Raw genomic sequence first — 13,789 nt, 5'->3', positions numbered from 1 at the left:
TTGATCGAGCCCAACATGATACTGATCGAGACCACTCATTCCTTAAATAGATAATCATGTCTAAAGATATAGGTCTACAAGGCCCAACTAAAACCAACCGAGATCGAATTGACCCGAGTCACCCGACCGATTGAAACCCCTAGTTTCAACTTTCAACCTCTTCCAAACCTAAGCTAGCTTTTTTTCTGGTAAACAAACCCAAGCTAGCAAACAAAGCTAATAAAGGGGCTTGGCTCTCAAGCTTACTTTAAAATAGTTTGGTTCTCTGGACCACGGTTCGTGATTTTAGATTAGTGTCGATGGAGACCATCGATCCCAAGTCTTTAATCAATCTGATACCAATCCACCGATGTGACCCCTAAGGTCAAAAAATAATAAAAAAACCAATAAACCTGTCTGATCCAAGGGGATCCATAATCCAGATCGATCGAAAAACCATCCCGATCCGAGAACCGAGATTTGAAACCTTCTTATGGAACATGAAATAATTAAGGGAAGGAAGGCTGGTGTGGTCCCGCTGTAAACTGAGATGCTGACCGTATGTTTTCACTAATCTTGGCTTATTTACTTGAACTACCTGCTCTGCCAAGCATGAGATCACATTTATAACATTCTCACACCAGAAGAGCTTTTCCTCTTCCGCAAGAAACCGAAACCCCGACAACTCCAGTCCAGAGACTCCAGACTCCAGAGTCCAGAGTCCTGAGAGAGAGAGAGAGAGAGAGAGAGAGAGAGAGAGAGATGGAAGCGCAGGAAGAAAAGCAGCAGCCACAATTTGTTCTAGCTAATAAGCTCTTCCTTTTGAGGCAGCCGGACGTGCCGGACATTGAGAAGGTCAGGCTAAGGGAGGAAGTCTTCGCCTCTGTTAAAGCCGACGGTAACCAATTCTTCCCCTTCTGCACTTTTCTCTCTCTCTCTCTCTCTCTCTCTCTCTCTTGATGTCATTACACTATCTCTCTCTCTTTTCTTCAGATATGGCTCTACTCTTTGAAACCCTAGCGGCCGATAACGTATTGGAGATGGATCAGGCTGTTCTAGATTCAATGCGTTCGAAGATCGCCGAGGAGCTCAAGAAGCTTGATGAGAAGTGATCTTCTTTTCTACCTTTCGATCAGTTTTGTTTTCTGATAACTGATTAAATTGTTAATATATATGTAAGCTGTAAAATGCAACCTTACCAAACTCGTCGTGTTTGAATGTTTTAGTCTCATGTACATCTGAAGCCAAATTCGGAAATGAAATTAGGAACTTAATTTTTATATAAGGAGGTTGTGGAGATTATGACTTGACTAATCCTTAATTATTTCATATGATGGCACAACAAGTATCCCCTGAATCTTAGGAGGTTTTCACCAAGAGTAACATTAATCATTTTACTCGACTATTAACCATATTGTTTGTTAATCCTAAAAAATGAAAATTCATGTCCTTTTTTTCCACTTATCCTGACTTATTTTTTGGGCCTGTCCCTTGTTCTGTCTCTGTTAGTAGCAATCTCTATTAAAGTTAGAATTGTTGATCTAGGCCAAGATTATTGGAATATTGTTATCTCATGTACTTGAATCTTCTTGTTCCATTTGTGCAGAATTGCTGATGCTGAAGTGAACCTCGGTGAAAGTGAAGTCCGAGAAGCCCATCTTGCAAAATCATTGCTATATATCCGAATCAGTGACAAGGTACCTTACATGTTATCTTGTTATGTTTCAGTGATGTTTTCCTGGTTGTTTTGAAGTTTTTTTTTGGTGATTTTTTTTTTTTTTTTTTGGGGCCATTTCCATAATATTCCCCTATATGAACTGTAGGAAAAAGCCCTGGAGCAACTTAAGATCACTGAAAGCAAGACAGTGGCCATTGGCCAAAAGATGGACTTGGTTTTTTATACACTTCAGCTTGGTTTTTTCTACATGGACTTTGATCTCATATCCAAAAGCTTGGATAAGGCGAAGAAGTAAGCTCAGACTCTGAGTACTTCTCAATCTATATTTGTCATCTCCATTTGTAAGAAAAAAGGAAAGGAAAAAATAAAAATATTTCTCCCTTTTTTTATGGCAGCTTGTTTGAGGAAGGTGGAGATTGGGAAAGGAAAAACCGTTTGAAGGTATACGAAGGCTTGTACTGTATGGCCACAAGAAACTTCAAGAAAGCCGCTAGCTTGTTCCTCGATTCCATATCGACATTCACAACTTATGAGATTTTTCCTTATGACACCTTCATATTCTACACTGTCCTTACGAGCATCATATCATTGGACAGAGTTTCTCTGAAGCAAAAGGTATATTTGATTTTTCCATCACACATAGTATTGGCTACTTTTACTTGGTGCTAGCTTAAAACAATACTTTGAAGGTATTTGTAGACCTATTTATATATTCTTAATAAATATATAGATTTATTTTTAGTTAATGAAATTCTTACTGATAAAACGAATGTTACTTTATCTATTGAAGGTGGTGGATGCGCCTGAGATCCTGACAGTTATAAAGAAAGTCCCTCATCTATCTGAGTTTCTGAACTCTTTATATGAATGCCAATACAAATCTTTCTTCTCAGCATTTGGTAAGGAGGCTTTTATATCTTGCAATAGGCTTCTTGGCTTACCATTTGTTATCACTTTGTCTCTTTGCTTGTATCATCATTGTCCTCGTAAATTTTGGTAATAGACCTCTCTTCTGAGAGCTATATTACTTCCCTTGGGGATGCAGTCTTGAATCATGTTTGTTTGTTTCTCCCCTAATCTAAATTTAATATATAGGGGATTTTATGCCTATATGAGATGCTTAAACCATTGTAAACCAAAGACTACTGATGAGATTGTGGATGATCTAGAAAAAAAAAAGTCAGCTTTGGATTTGTTTATTGTATACTTGTCATAGTTTGTATCTTTCCCTTTCTATTCAGTTTTGGGGGTTGGTGGGCCATTCTTCTCTATTGAGACTTGAGAGTGCATGTATACCTACAGTGAGAAGATTGTTGTTTCATATTTGTTTCTCCCTAACTGTTTGATCCTGTTTCTGTTGTGTATACTGTACGACTACCAGCTGGGTTGACGGAGCAAATAAAATTGGATCGCTATTTGCATCCCCATTTCCGGTTTTACATGAGGGAGATTCGGACTGTGGTTTATTCACAGTTTTTAGAATCTTATAAGAGTGTTACCATGGAAGCCATGGCAACTGCTTTTGGAGTTACTGTGGACTTTATTGATGTGTAAGTATCTTTTGCTTGTCTTTTTAAATCATGTTTATCAATAATTTGCCGACTTTCACATCTGGGAGATGTGTTTATGTGTGGGGTTTTTGAGAGCTCTAGAAATTGGTTGTGGACTGTTCCATTTGTTAGGCAATGGTTGGTCTGAGGGATTTGATGTGCTTTATCTAACTGATGCCTATTTGTTCCAGGGAATTGTCACGTTTCATCGCTGCAGGGAAACTTCATTGCAAGATTGATAAAGTCGCGGGTGTACTAGAAACAAACAGGCCAGATGCAAAGAATGCTTTATACCAATCAACTATCAAGCAAGGGGACTTTTTATTGAATAGAATCCAGAAGCTGTCTCGGGTTATAGATTTGTGAGACAAGATCAACTTTGCAAGCCTTGTAAGAAACAAGCTGGCTGATTTGATTTTTTTCCCAAAAATTGTTGAGTCATGGATGCTAGGTTAGACCTAGGCAAGTGTATTTTCTTGAATTTGTTGTGCAATGATTTCAATTCAGCCCACTTAGATTTGCGTTGTGAGCTACACTAATCCGAGACTTGTCATGCTTCAAATATTTTACAAACTGGAATTGTTTCAAAAGATGGTGCAAATATCTTGCAGGAAGGGAAAGCATTCCCAAGGCCAGTTATGCATACCGTCTGCACAGCCACCGTGAAAGCTCCAATAGTTCAGTCCAAACTTCTTCTACTCCGTTGCATCCCATCGACACAGCTCCATGTAGTCCTTTTTGCAATCCTCGTCTTTGCTTCTTGGAGGCTACCTGTATATCAAGTCTCTATGTGCCATTACAACATTTTTTTCCAAAACATATCATATATATCGAGACGGCTTCTTTAGTTTGAATGTGAAAACTCCCATAAGAGATGATAATTGGATGATCCATAGAAGATAAAGCTAGTAGATCGATTACCGGAAGGTGAAATGAGTCAACAAGAAGTTCAGGATGGGGCGTGGAAAGAAATGAACATATGTGAAGCAGGCAAGATAGGAGCATGAGCACCCAAACAACATATCAGAAAAGCCTTGTCTTGGCCATAACGAGATCAGTCACTCAGTCTTTGCTATAGAAGGTGCCTTTTAATTTGGAGTTTGAAACTAAACCAGAAGTGGCAGCCTAAGTTCCCTTGATAAACAGGCTAGTAGATCAATTACCGGAGGGTGAAACGACTCAACAAGAAGTTCAGGTTGAGGCGTGGGAAGTGATTTTTTATCATTGACCCATCTAGTAATGTTTGTCATAAGAGCGATGGGGGTCTGATAATCTGGTTTCTCATGTCTGAAAACATAAAACTCCAAGAATGCTATTGCAAAAAGTCAAAAGAAAAAAGATCAGATAATGCAATATCAGATTCAGAGTTTCTCAAGTCCACCTAGCTGAAGCAGCCAAGCAGGTGAAGTAGGGAATGGTGTGGAAGAAGAAGATTGCGAAACTGTAAAAAGTGAAGATATTGAAGAAGAGATTGGGCATCTACTTTTTTCTGTAAATCCTTTTTTTTTTTTTTTTTTTTTAATTAAAGGTTTTGGCAATTTCATGAATATGGTTTGGAAGCCATTTTAAACATCCAATCGATACCCTTTAATTCAATCACTCATTTGGTAGTTTTCAGATTTCCCAATGCTTTGTTTTGCCACTTAGACTGAAACTTTACAACTGAGCAAAGGGTGTAAGGGTCTACCTGTCCACCATTTGCTTTGTGGCAGAATTAAGAGAGTCGCATAGCCAAGCTGGTGGGCGGGCCACCCAGACAACCTTTGCCCTTATAAAGGAAAAATGAAAAAATTTCAAAACTTCAACATCCTTTCCTCAAGTTGAGAGAGGACACATTTGCCATAATTCCACATCAACCCATTGTTACAACCTGCCATGTGAAAATTAATCTTCTGCCTATCACCGAAAGCTAGGTTCCTTCCTGGTGTTGATGCCATTTGACGCAAACAAAAGTCTAACAAGAACAACTGAAAATTCCTCCATCACTTTCTCCTCGATGGATCCCGGCTAAGACCATGCTTCTTAAGGGTCTTAATGTAATTCCTCATTAGGGTAAACTTATTGCTTCCAAGATGATACAAATAATCCCATGTATAGATACCTGTTTTATGCAAGTCATCGAAAACTATTCTGCTTGAACCCAACATCATCACAATTGCAAGACAAAAAAGGACTGTTAGAACATGCAAATTAGAGGAAAAGAACAATAACAATAAGCAGGTTTTGGACTTTGGGGTACCTCACTCCATAGTTTCCTACAGGTTCTGCAGACATGATCCCCACATGACATCGCCCAAATATTACCTGATTCAAGAAATACGCAATGAATAGCATCTAAGCAATATGTAGAGGCTTACGAAAATCACTGTCATTTCTGGATGTTTATCCGTGTTAAGGTCAATTTTTATGTCATATACATTTAAAGAAGGAAAAAAAAGAAAGGGGGGGGGTTATAAATCCTACTGTGCTTTGATGTAAAAAGGCGTTAGTTGTTATGATGCAATCATCAAAGGTCATTTATAAGGCATTGGCAGTTGAGTTCCTAAGAAAGAACTGACATTTTTATCTGCTTTGCACCATAACCAAGTCTTGAAGCTTTTGATCTCAAGATTGGCTAGCTAAAATGCAAAACGGAATCAGTGAAATAATAAATTGAAATACACAAACTTTAAAAAGAAAAAAGGGTCCATGGTACTTAATGAAAGAGAGGACTAGAATACTAGGCCCAATGTAAGTTCATATTCATCCAATGCAACAGAAATTTTGAAGAAGACCAAAAACAGAAGGAAAAAAAGAGTTGAGGAATAAACCTTGAAAGTAAGATAGGAGACGTTTAACCCATTCAATGATTCAAACTGTATGATTTATTACTCTGATCTCAGGTGGTCAAAGATATCAGTCATGCCAAAAATTTAAATCTCAGTATTGCAGATACTGGCCAATCTTTGAGGGAATATCAGTGAAATTGGCCAGTATCGGCTGGATTGCTCAGCTCCGCCCGATCCAATCCTAAGACATATGACCTCAGTAAATGGAGAGAGGGGCAGGCTGGAGTTGGACAGTTGGGATGGACCTGATACACCAATAAATTTTTTTTTTTTTTTGCTGGCCTGATGTTAGTATTTCTCTTGGTACCCTCTCCATATAAATAATATGAAAGGAAATCCCCAAAGAATAACACAAAATAGGTTGCACGGTTAAAATTGGAAGTTGTTCAGATAGTTACCTTTTCACCTCCCACTGATCTAATTTTGCTGTCAACAGCAGGGCTGTGTGTACGAAGAAACTCAGCCGACAGATTGAATGCACTCCTATCAGCAAATTCCACCTTTACCTAAAAGGGTTGTGCAAGACATAGGTATGAAGAATTAATCAGATATACCACAATAAGTGGAGTGCTTCCAAGAGTAGATTTGATATCATCTTTTCCTTCTAAAACTCATCTCTACCTCAAGCAATATGAAAGAAGGAAAACTAAGTTGAAAATTTGAGCAGAAAAAACTAATAGTTATGCAAAACATACTAACTGGAAGACACAAGACATTCACATACACAATCAAGTGATTGGAACTACCACCAGAGGGTGGGGGAGAAGAAAGAAAGAGGAAGAAAACGATATTCTTGTATCTCCATTCAAGCCACCAGAGGGGGGGGGGGGGGGGAGGGGAGTGGGGTTCCACATTATTCCTAAACCATTCAATCCTTCTTTCCAGAAGCCAGTTTCCAAGATTCCTTTGAAACGATGTCACTATATTCAAAGCGCTCCATCTTCCTGCATGTTTAGTGCTACTACTGCCAACATCTAAATATCATTTTGTGGGCTTTGGTGACTAACATTCTATTTTATGACAACCATAATTATGTAGGAATAAATCCAGAATAGTTCCATGAGATAATAGTCCACACCCAAGCACTGGAATTAGAGATGGTAAGCAGTTAGTTCCTATTGTTAGTTGAAAATCAGATTGTTCACTTGTATCATTTTACAAAATTTACTTGTCTTCACCCTCCCACCTCCAACCACCAGAAGTTTGTAGTTTGAGGCAGGTAAGTATCAATAATTATCAACTAACAGTTCCAAGAAAAGAAAAGAACATATTTTTGTCTTGAATTATTAATTTAACTCTTTGCTCTTAGTTTCCTACATTTTCTTTAAATGATGCCACCAGATTCATCTTATGATTAGAACCAAAAACATAATAAGGAGAGATGCCATCGATTAGTAGAGGGGGAAAAAAACAAAAAATCAACAAATGATACATGTTTCTTCAAGAGAAAAAGTAGAAACCCATACAGAATAATTGGTTAAGATGAACTTACATTCTTAGGGGGAAGAAGAGTAAATTTGGTTAGCCTTGGAGGTTGTGTGGCAGTATGAATGCTTTGAAGCGTCCTCTGGAGTACTGCTAGCATTATTTGTGAAGCAATCTTCACAGATCCCAAACAGACAGCTGGCTGACTCAGATATTAGCAGAGGTATGACTAGAAATGTAATTACCATTCAGTCCATGAAATATGTCCAGTGGGAGAAGACAACTTAGTCCAATTGTAACTGAAACCCGAGCATAAAATTCTTAACAGCTGGGCTGAGGAGGTGGGTATCAAATGGGTTCTTGGAGATGATGATGGAAAGCGGGACAGAGATTGCAATGATAAACTACCCGGGAAGTTTGTATGATAATATCAAAAGGAGTCTGTACACTGGTCTTCACCTATTCTTTTTTCTCTAGAGCAGAGTGACGTTGGATTGATTTCTTTGCCTCCCCCCTCTCCCCCTGTTCACATTTAGAACACAAGATAAAGGTAGTGAGCAATAACTAGTAAGCAATCAATGGTGCTCCACTTTAGGTACATTGTAGCGCAGCTTAAGCATCATCAATTTGAAGTAGCTAAGACCCACATCGATCTTAGTTTCAAGATAACAGAAGAAACCACAATTTTTTCTCAGTCATAACATCGAACACCTGGTTTGCAGTTTTTTCGACTGCATTTTGACATACAACAGCTTCGTTTGTGAACCTTCATGATCACAATTAAAGGAAAAAAGAAGATGGGTAGCGAGATTTAAGTGATTAATTAAACAATGAGATGTTTAAGAGAAAATTGTCTGTTCATTGATTCAATGAGAGCAGCATACCAATATCATGAAGATGGGTATCGAGAGGACAAAAAAAACCATTCGTCCCCTTCCTCTCGTTTCCATTTTTCTTATTCGTTTTCATTTATGGTTTTAGCTTTTTTTATCTTTTATCAGTTTCCTCCCTTTCTTGTAATTGTTATAGAAAGCAACAATAAGAGAGAGAGAGAGAGAGAGAGAGAGAGAGAGACCTGAGAGCATGGAGAGCGCGATGAGAATACCTAACCGAATCAATCTCCTAGGGTGTCAATTCGTAACGGAAATCAAATATCGAAACTGAAATTAAAGCAAATTAATCGAATCAAACTAAATTCATTTGATTCAAATTTGATTTAAATATATGGGTATTGCCTCGGTTGATTTCGATTATGATTCATGGTATAAAAAACTGTGGTTTCAAATCGAACCAAAATTGGCATTGATTTTTTTTTTTTTGATGAAATTAATGTCTAGTAAACCCTTCACTTTCTCAAAATTATATCTAAAAAACGTATTTCATTAGGTTTATGACGTTAAGTGATGATATCATCAATTATTTTTTTGCTAAATGATCAATCTACCCTTATGGGCATGTTAAGTTACTATAATGATCTTTGATTACAATCTGCTCTGACTACTGCTGTTGTGCTCTGACTACCTCTGTTCCGTATACCTGCGAAGAAGAAAGGAAGAGGAAAAGGATATAGGAGGCAACCCAGATGAGAATAAGGGTTTATTCTCTACCTTCACCCCCCTCCATGTGTGTGGTTCTACTTTTTCTCTTCTTATTGTCTCTCTTATATGTTGCCCAATATGATGATTTTGACATCAAATTCAAAGTTGCGTTTCAGAGATCAGACACCATTATTTTCGATTTATAAACACTAGATAATCAACCTTGCAATTTCACCAGAATTTCCTGTAATTCGGACGGTTCAGTAACAAGTATTGAACTGGGTAACAGAAATCTTGTCGGTGTTATCCCCTTAAACTCCTTTTGTCAGCTTTCGTACTTGCAGAAACTGGATCTTGGATCGAATTTCTTGTATGGTACCATCACAGAAGCTTTGAGGAATTGCAGTTACTTGCGGTACTTAGATCTTGGGTATAATTCCTTCTCGTGTACTACAATCCCTGATTTATCCACTCTAACCCAATTAGAACTGCTGAGCTTGAATTCCAATGGGATTTCTAGTCCTTTCCCATGGAGTTCACTGGTAAAACATGACAAATCTCGCCTTTCTGAGTCTCGCGCGACAATTTCTTTGACAATGTTCCATTCCCATTGGAGGTTTTGAAGCTCCAAAAGTTGTTCTGGTTGTACCTCTACAATTGCAGCCTCGAAGGAACTATTCCCAAAGGCATCGGAGATCTCATTGGACTCATTGACCTAGAACTCGCCGATAACAATCTATCTAGCGAGATCCCAGCTGATATCGTGAAGCTTACGAATCTGTGGCAGCTTAAGCTCTACTACAATCAATTGACGGGAAAAATCCCACCTGAATTTGGGAACCTTAGTGCTAGTCTCACTTATTTCGACGCCTCCGATGACAATTTGCGCTTCACTGATACAACTCTCACTCTTGGACGATAGGGTTTCAAAACCACACCGCCTAAGTTTGCTCTGCATCACACCTTCGTCCCTTCTGAGAAATCATTGATAGCAACCAATGAGGTAAATTGAGGTAATAACTTCAATAATTTTCTTCCTTTCAGGAGGAGAAAGATGGGGTTTTTCTCTGTCGGGGTCGCAAATGAAGATTTGGTGTGGAGCTACCCATCGCAGCTTCTGCCAACTGCTGTTAGCATTATAATCGCTCAGCTAGGGTCGCAGCTGAACTGACAGTGATAATATGTAAGGGTTTGGAAGGTAAACATGGGCTCTTTTTAGAGTTTTAAGTATAAGGGTAAAAATGTCATTTCTCACTTTTAGTTAATTGTGTAACAAATTAGGGGTGCAGTGGATATTATTTTCATTTTTAGGGGTCACTCCAAGTTATTTTGAATTTTAGGAGTGGTACTGGATAATTCCCCTTTCTATTTTTTTTTTTCCTTTCAATAAGGGTTTTTTTTTATTAAAATTTAATACACATTTTCACATGTTAAGATAATTTTGGAGTTAATAATGTCATAATGTTCATAACTTGAGCCCATTATAGCCTTTGGTTCATCACAATCATGATCCAAGAGTAGAACCGTTAATATAACCAAATTAAAACCAAGTTACAAAATCAAATTAAAAATCATATTATAGAACTGAATTGAAACCAAAATCGAGCCAACCGACTTAAATCGACTTGAGTATCCAAATATTGAACCGAGTCGATTCTTAGTTTGGTTTACCTCATCAACCCTTTGAACCGAATTAGAATCAAACCAAAAAACCAGAATCAAGCCGATTGACACCCTTACTTTTATCACTTAACGCAACCAAAATTGAGAGAGAGAGAGAGAGAGAGAGAGAGAGAGAGCTTCACTCTCAAGTCTCCTCGTTGCTTAGGCTGCGTTTGGTAATGTTTTAGAAAAAACGTTTCTAGAGTTTTTTTGTTCTATGGGAACGAAAAAACAGAATAAAGTGTTTGGTGCATTTATCGTGTGTTTCGTTTTTTTTTTTAAACAAAAAGTGGGGGAAAAAAAAAGGTTGTAGAAACAAGAATTGACGGAACAACAAAAGGCAGTTTCATCATTCCAATTTCATTCCCCCAAAAAAAAAAAAAAAGAAGAAGACATTTAGACACAGGAACTGAAATTTTCGTTTTTGACACAAAACGCCGTTTTTGGAACAGAAATGTTACTAAACACAGGCTCTGTTTGGTATCGTTTCTGTTCTAGAAACGACATTTTGTATCAAAAACGAAAATTTCAGTTTCTGTGTCAAAATATCTTTTTTAAACGAAAAAATGGTGTTTCAAAATTTCAAATTTTTATTGGGAACAATAGTTCTTTTTTTTGCAAAATGGAATGGAGTTCCGTCTTATCTCCTTTTTCAGTTTATATATATATACATATATATATATATATATATATATATATACATACAGAAATAGACCATAAGTGCATCAGACACTTTATTCCGTTTTTTCGTTCCAATAGAACGAAAAAACTCTAAAAACTTTTTTTAGAACGATACCAAACAGAGCCCATAGCCTTAGCGTATGTGTCTAGGGTTTCAAGATCAACAAATGCCCGATTCAATTCGCAATCGGTAGTCATCGATCCCTTTTTTTGGCAAGGCGATGATGCAAAATTGTAGATATATTTCTCAATCTGCCGATTTTTAGGGGTTTTCAAACTGATTCTAATTCGGTTTGAATCGGATCAGCACTGAGCCACCGATTGCTTCCGTTGCCCATTCATTGTGGGTTTTAAAACCATCTATGTGTGTGTCAGTCTGTCATAAGTCTTAATCTATTATGGTTATCTAAAACCTTATCTAACTTCAATTCAAGTTTTTCATTCTGATAATGCATTTTGTGCTTAGCAATTCGTTATGTCATTTCTACTTTCATAAAAGTAGGTTGGGTGATGCATGTCTTAAATTTTTTTGGTAACCTGAAGGTCATTCATTAAGAGAAGAAGCAGTTACATGGAAAACCTCCCTGAGCACAATCGAGTTGAGCCAAGGGTCATTACAAGAGAATCTAACTGCTATAGAGGAAGAAAGTGCCCTGCGGGATAGGGAGTGAGCAACGAAATTCGCTAGTCGAGAACTAAAGCGAAAGATGCATGTCTTAATGGTGTACACAATACATATAGGACGTTCTAGCTTGGCCAATCTATATGGTTCATCAGGTAGACATCGGTACCTTATTATAGTTTGTCGTTATAAGTGTACGATTGATTTGTAGTGGTGCGTCAAGTTGACAACCGGCACTTATTATAATTAATCATAACCCACCATTCTTTTTGCATGGATCCTCGTGCTAGTCTTTATTTGGAATCTTCATATAACGGCTTATACCTGACCCTATTAAGTTGGGATAAGATTTTGAATGTTGTTATTATTTATAAAATTGTATTACGGATAATGAATGCAATGGTAAACCACTTGGAATATTTTAGAGTTGCGACATCACTTTTCAAGTGTTTAAAATCAGAAAAATGTGCCAGCTCAATCACTCTTCGAAAGGAAAAGGATAAATTTTATGGTTGGAGTAAAGGAGATGCTAATATTGTAATGACATATCAAGGAAGTGATCCTTAAGTTAAAAGATACAATCACTAATCATGCTTAATCAAATCTGGATTCCCTCCCTTGGTCATCATGTTGCTTAAATCAATTATGGATTCCTAACCCTGCTTCCATTTTCAAAATTTTAAACCTTTTAAAGTATTTAGAAAAAAAAAACAACACAAAACTTAAATCAAACAAAGTTCCTCAATCAATTCTAGTCAATTCTCCTTCAAATACATAATACTTCCTCGTGGAATGAATGTGACTTTTTTTCATTGTTTCAACCTTACATGATTTTTTTTTTTTTTTTTTGGCTAGGTTTAGCAGGAGGAATATCTAGATTTGATAATACACAATTAAAATTGACACTTAATTTAAACCATATAGTCCACCATGTATTCTATCAAAAAATAAAAAAAATCCACAATGTTTTGGATTTTTTTCTTCATATCCTCATCCATCAAATTAATTATTAAGATATTTATTTTCAATGTATTTTGGAGGTTTTCTTAATTTTTTTTTTTAATCATACAAAAAAAAAAATTGTATAGCCACTTCGTAACGTTAGCTTCCAGCTCAGTGATGTTGAAGTGTTATTCTAATTTATGCAAATAAGAATTACGACACAAAATCGAATGGAGATTTTTGGAGGGGGGGTGTTCAAGGATTCAATTAAGAGATTTTGTTTTTCTTTTATGAGATTGAAGGATCCAAGTAAGAGACTACTACATCTTCTCCCCTCCGCCACCTCTCCAAATTTAAGGATTGATATATGAAAACGACATAACGTGTGGGCAATCCAAATATAAAGGTTCTAAGTAATAGGCAATCAAGATTTGGCATATTAATAGATCCCTATAAATTTAATTATTTTACACATGGGAAATTAAAATTTTAAACATCATGATCTACTATGTATTGAATTTTATTTCTTTGATTCACAATCATCCAATTAATTATTAGGATATTTAATTTTAATGGATTGAAAATTGTTTTTGATCACATGGCACATGTTTGGAAGGCCAAGTAGCAAAATGATCCCAACCTTTATGCCAAGATGTTACATGTGTTCATGTATAAAATAGTTATGATCCACCATTGAAAGGATACAATTAATATGAGGAAGAAAAAAATGGGGCATTCAAAGATCCAACTAAGAGATCACTAGTTATCTCTCTTCCATGCTTCCCTAAAAAAAAATGGTAAAAAATATTAGGAGAAATATTATTGTCACATGGGTCTATTACTTTTCCAAACCTCACAAGACTCCTAGCTATTGTGTCAGATAG

General features: G+C 36.9%; 2 protein-coding genes across 4 annotated transcripts; one reads left to right on the top strand and one right to left on the bottom strand.

Annotated features, from left to right (window-relative positions):
* The first annotated feature begins 644 nt into the window (after positions 1–644).
* LOC122076986 (26S proteasome non-ATPase regulatory subunit 6-like) lies at positions 645–4,023 on the top strand. Of its 2 annotated transcripts, XM_042642675.1 has the most exons (9): positions 645–877; positions 973–1,087; positions 1,586–1,676; positions 1,803–1,948; positions 2,053–2,272; positions 2,448–2,556; positions 3,039–3,207; positions 3,399–3,597; positions 3,819–4,023. In XM_042642675.1, exons 1-8 carry the CDS (start codon positions 742–744, stop codon positions 3,571–3,573), a joined length of 1,161 nt encoding a protein of 386 aa, XP_042498609.1. In that variant the 5' UTR covers positions 645–741; the 3' UTR covers positions 3,574–3,597; positions 3,819–4,023. The 2 variants fall into 2 exon arrangements, with proteins under 2 accessions (XP_042498609.1, XP_042498608.1); XM_042642674.1 differs by lacking the exon at positions 3,819–4,023 and having other exon boundaries at positions 646–877; positions 3,399–3,797.
* A 792-nt stretch (positions 4,024–4,815) lies between these two features.
* Positions 4,816–8,738, bottom strand: LOC122076988. Of its 2 annotated transcripts, none has more exons than XM_042642676.1 (5): positions 8,536–8,738; positions 7,528–7,982; positions 6,434–6,541; positions 5,447–5,511; positions 4,816–5,337 (listed from the first exon to the last, which is right to left on the bottom strand). In XM_042642676.1, the coding sequence occupies exons 2-5, from the start codon at positions 7,618–7,620 to the stop codon at positions 5,190–5,192; spliced, it is 414 nt and encodes a 137-aa protein (XP_042498610.1). In that variant the 5' UTR covers positions 7,621–7,982; positions 8,536–8,738; the 3' UTR covers positions 4,816–5,189. The 2 variants fall into 2 exon arrangements, with proteins under 2 accessions (XP_042498610.1, XP_042498611.1); XM_042642677.1 differs by lacking the exon at positions 8,536–8,738 and adding an exon at positions 8,345–8,481.
* Positions 8,739–13,789: the final 5,051 nt, after the last annotated feature.

Source organism: Macadamia integrifolia, chromosome 4, assembly GCF_013358625.1.
Source record: "Macadamia integrifolia cultivar HAES 741 chromosome 4, SCU_Mint_v3, whole genome shotgun sequence".
Taxonomy (NCBI): domain Eukaryota; kingdom Viridiplantae; phylum Streptophyta; class Magnoliopsida; order Proteales; family Proteaceae; genus Macadamia; species Macadamia integrifolia.
Note: the sequence above shows the minus strand (reverse complement) of the source record. Positions and strands in the feature narration are given on the sequence as shown.